Here is a 5240-nt window from a genome sequence, read left to right on the forward strand (position 1 = left end):
GCAATATTAAATAAAATAAAAATTATTAAGTGCATTACTATCTATAGTATAAAAATTTATGGTTAACACTCTTCAAAACCTGACTGCAAGAAAAAAGAAGATTGGTTAAGTATTTTATTTCTTGTTTTTCATGTTTAATCTTTATGTATAATTATAAAAGTAACTAAAATATAAAAATACGTATCTTTTTAAGTTATTCAAGTCTAGATTAGGTAAAATATGTAATAATAATAATAATATAATTAAAATGGTTCATGAGGCACTCATGAGAGCAGCTAATGGGTAATGTAATTCAATAGCATAATGTGAGCTGCAAGTTCCCCGAGTGACTTACAACTTATAATGGTGTAAATAGTAGTTAGACATGGTTCAAAGGGCAACAAAACAATAAAATTGTATTACGTGTACTGTTACGAACTTAAAGCTACTTGGTAATTTCATGTTACAATTTGAAGTCATACTAGAAAGAAAAAAGAGTAATTTAGGTTTATTTCAATTTTTTTCTTGGTGGTTATGAAGTCAGTCAAACTGACCAATCCCGTTTTGAGATAGGGTAGAGAAAATAACAGATAATCTATAAAGTTTTACTAAAAAAACGTTTGAAATGCATTTAGGAGGTTTTAGGGTCTTCTGACAAAGGTTGGAGAGATAATAAATATGTTAGTACCATATATAAGGTGAGATAAATTCTAGATAGTTGTGATCTATTCAAGTTGACTACAGACTCCGTTCTAGAACCCTAATTTTTCAGGAGCATGTGTATTCTATGAGAGTCTAAACATGCGTCCACCTGGCGATGGTAGGCTAAGTCACGTAGTTCTGACAACCATTGTATAAAGGCATAGCTATCCCTTCACGTAATTGAGCAGTAAACCTCCCTGCATGAACCACAATATCAGTGGATGAAGGTAGAACTAAGTATTTACTTCTTAAGCCATCATAGAATGTGTAGGCTCAAAAGCAACTGGGGAAAGATCCAAAACATCACACACTCAATGGGCCAACTAAAGAAAAGAAGCCTGAGGTGGCTGCTCCCAAAGTGGCTTCCTGAGAAGCCAACAGAATAAATGAAGGTGAAGGAAAAAGCAAATCTAAGCTCCTTCCAGAATGTCCAAGATTGCCCTCAAGTGCAACCACAGTTCCCCCTGTAGGAACACCACCAAACCTAATATATGTCTCCATTTCACTACGAACAAGGTTACCGACAGTCCAAACTGAGAATGACCCCCCCTCCATCTGCCTCCATGCCGGAAATAATAATCTGGGAATTCATACTGTATTTCAGCTTGTCCACTTCAGTGTTGCTTACCTTCTATTGGCACACCCACAATCTATGCAGATGCATTTTGTATGAATAATGCCCTCACTGGCACCTCAACCTTATCAATGTGGGATTCTAGCTACAGTGTGAGAGGAGGTATGTTTTAGAAGTTAACATTTTCTTTAATCAAAAATGTATTTCCAATAATACTTACCTCGACTCACTCTCTCCAGTCCTTCCTCCCTGGTGTTATAGACTGTGGATTGGCTTAGTCTCGAAAAATTGATAATATTATCTGAATGAAGTGCTTATATACAGTACCATGACAGAGGGCATATTGTCGTAGGTGGAGAGTGTCACGTGACAGATATTGCCAAGGGCAAATAAGTGGGGAATAAAAGACTGGAGCAAGTAAGAAAAATTCAGACCAATGCTTAGATGGGCGAAGGAAAAGAAATCCTAGCAGTCAAGTAATAGTTATAATTTGAGAGAAGGCAAGTATGATTTGGAATAAAAAATTTACTTGAAAATACAACTAAAATACAGTTATACCTCTACCTCCTGGCCATTCCTCAAGATATAGGCCTTGATTTTTCTACTTCTGTTTCCAATTTATTAGTCTACATTTAGAAATTCACATTCATGCAATAAGCTGTTGTAATTTGTCATTTACACAACACCTTCTATTGTAGTTCTTGTAGTAATATAAAATCTAATATAATCTTTATTAGTTTTATATTTTAATATGTTGTGTATTATTTTTTACATACTGTGAACAAATCTACTGGCAGCTCTCTCACCTGGTACTGGCCTACGACATACTAAATGTGTATAAGCAAAGTAGAGGCTAGACTCCAGCTTAAAATACATCTCAACAAACCTCCGTGCTTTTTCACTAACATTCAGAAGTAGAATCACCGTCTCAACATCGAGTTCTCCATTATTAGCAAGCTAAAATAAATACAGAAATATATTTGTACTCTAACTGAACTGAAAACATGTGTATAATGATCTGTGATACATAGAATAAAATAAAAAATAAGAGAGAAAGAAAAACTAATAATTTCATGAACAGTACAGAATTAAGCAAACAAACACGGCAGTGAAAGATCTTGACAAAATATATTAAGTTTCGATAGTTTTGCTTTGTAACCTCTAATGTCTTTAGGCCAAAATATAAATTGAGTTTGTTTCCCCACACCAGCCTGACTGCCCTTAAAACTATCCAATTTTGTTGCTGTTTTTTCATCATTATTATTTTACCAGATTCCATATTACAAGCTGTACAGTTTGTGCTTCAGAGTTTGCCATGTCGTTTTCCATTTCTGCTAACATGAATAATGAAGAGTCATGAAGTTTTAAAATAGATTAATTTGTTTTCTTAAGAATGGGAAATGTGTGATGTGAGACAGTGGCTCAATGAGGATGCCGATTATCTCACCATAATAGTTCAGTCAGTTTATGGGATTTTAGATCCAACCTAAACCCAGTTGCAATAAAGATGAATATTGGTGTAGTGTCCAAATTAAAGTCCTTTATAAAATATTAAGTTTTAAAAATTTCAAGTAGTGGAACATGCCCATTCTATCATAATTTATTATAATACAGAGTTTTACTGACATAAGTCTGATGCTGTGACCATGACAGTATCAATTAATTTGATTATCAAACTCCATTAATCATTCAGCTTTACTGTTGGTTACAAATAACTAAATTTTATATGTATGCTTCTAAACTGGTTCTTGTTCATTCTTTATATATTAATTTTAATATGTTAGTTTCAATAAAGATTGCACAGTGCAAATATAAGCAGTGAAATGAAATTGAGTTGAACCTGATATACTAAAGTCTATACCTGGTGATGCCTTTACTGGTGAAACCATGGTTATGAATAAATGATGTATTTGTTAAATGTACAAGTGTATTGTTTTACCTCAATTCTGTAATTATGAAGTTTCACCAAGTAACAATTATGCTAAAGAAATGTTTAAAAATCTGTTATGGGATAGGAAAAAAAATATATAACATTTTAAAATTAAGAACTGAATTGTAAAATTTTCACTGTATTATATAATTAACTAAATAATTCTCAGTCCATAATATCGTTGCTCAAAATAGGTTTACTAGTTCAATACTTTCTCAGAAAGATTATTTTATGGTCAGTTTTGACATTACTTGACTATTTATTTACTTAAAGAATCCATCACCATCTGTTTTAAAAACTTCTTCAAAAATAACTTACATATAGTCAATGATTCAATTTTCAACTATATAAATGACTGTATATCATTTTAGTTTTAATAATTGCTTGTTTAATCACACAGATAGCATTAACCTGACTTTAAAAAACACCTTCCCCTGTCTTGATAAGTAACCATGGCTGGACAACTGCTCTAATAAATTCAAACTGTTTCAATATCAAATAAGTATTTACGTAAAGTACTTTTGTATTATTTAGTTCCAAAGATTACCTATCCAAGTTTCTGAAATACTTAAATTCACAACATCCCCACCCCCAAAATTTACATGTAAAACTGAAAACAACTTATTAATTCATTATTTTAATAAACTATGACTCCAACAAGCTTTCCTCCTCCACACACTGCAAGGAACTTTCACTCACTGGTCTGTATAAATACTTTGATAGTTTTAACCCATCTAGCTGTAGGTGACACCTTGTCACCTGTCTACTAACAAGATTCTTATTTATCTCTCTACAATGAAATAAAATTCATACAACATTAGTTAAAACAAAATGGATATCCAAGACAATTTCTTGAATCTGTCATTCGTACCTTCTTTTACTAAAACAAAATTAATCTTGTAACTTTACGATAAAACATACTATTGCCCTTAAATGTCTTATATACTCAACTCTTCTTTATTTAATAAACAAAACATAGTACATCAAAATCAATTCACTGAGATTCTACACAAGTACTACACCCAATTCAACTTAAGAGTCATCTCTATACCTTCATATGAAATAAAAAAAATTTTCTCTTTAACTTCAGTTTGTTCAAGAATTGTTTACTTGTAAATGTACGGAAACTGCGACTATGTTGGGAAAACTGAATGCTGTTTAGCTCTATGAACACATGGGAATTTCTCAAAACTAATCACAAATTATCATCTCTCTCTATCTCAGCTATTGATACATACATACAGTTAAACCACTAATCATGAAATTTCTTTGTCTCACTTTCAAGTTTTTACTACAGCCACACAGACATGAAACTACATATAAGAAAGATTCTCCTATTTAAACATAATATCCTCAATTTAAATAACTGTTTTACTTCTGTGAAATATTTGGTACAAATATTCTAATACTCCCAATGTTTTACCTTCACTTCAAAAAAATAAAATCCTAAAAATGGAAAGAAAACATTCCCAAATGTTATTTAAAGATATTTTTCATCATTTCTGCAGTGGTGGTTTCCTGATTAAATTAAAATTCCTGCCTCATGAATTGATTACAAATTTTATATTTTGAGGCCTACAACACCTTTTACATCTACTACAATACTTAGTTTTACTAACAAATAAAAGTATGTCAATCTTACCACAGCAGCTCTTCCTACAGTTAATCCTTCAAACATTTCAAACTCAGTATGTGGTGATTGTTTTCCATTATAGCCATCACCATTTACAGCTCCTTCCTATTCCAAAACACAAACATCAATTTTACCAAAATTATTTGTTAAACTTTTAATAGAAACTGGAAACATTCTCTCAAAAATTAACTACAAGATATACCTAAGTTATTGCTTGTAATAAGACATACACCACATAATAAAATATTTTTGTTTAATTTTGACTTTTGTTCCAGTCATATTTAAACCTGTCCAAACAAGCTATAAAAAATCATTACTTATTTATCTGAAGAGAAAACACATACATTTGAATGTTTACAAATATATACACCTGGAAAAAAGTTAAGCACCCCCGTGTTTTTTTCAAGTGATTCAGATTCGAC

General features: G+C 31.6%; 1 protein-coding gene across 1 annotated transcript in view; it reads right to left on the reverse strand.

Moving 5' to 3' along the window:
* LOC106457621 (prolyl 3-hydroxylase 1-like) overlaps positions 1 to 5240 on the reverse strand; it is a 69603-nt gene that overhangs the window by 20525 nt on the left and 43838 nt on the right. The window contains exons 8-9 of the mRNA XM_013917057.2: positions 4828 to 4923; positions 2062 to 2212 (exon numbers count right to left, since the gene is read on the reverse strand). Of these exons, the coding sequence (XP_013772511.1) occupies positions 2062 to 2212; positions 4828 to 4923 (247 nt within the window). The remainder of the gene's footprint in view (positions 1 to 2061; positions 2213 to 4827; positions 4924 to 5240) is intronic.

Source organism: Limulus polyphemus, unplaced genomic scaffold (genome assembly GCF_000517525.1).
Source record: "Limulus polyphemus unplaced genomic scaffold, Limulus_polyphemus-2.1.2 Scaffold352, whole genome shotgun sequence".
Classification (NCBI taxonomy): domain Eukaryota; kingdom Metazoa; phylum Arthropoda; class Merostomata; order Xiphosura; family Limulidae; genus Limulus; species Limulus polyphemus.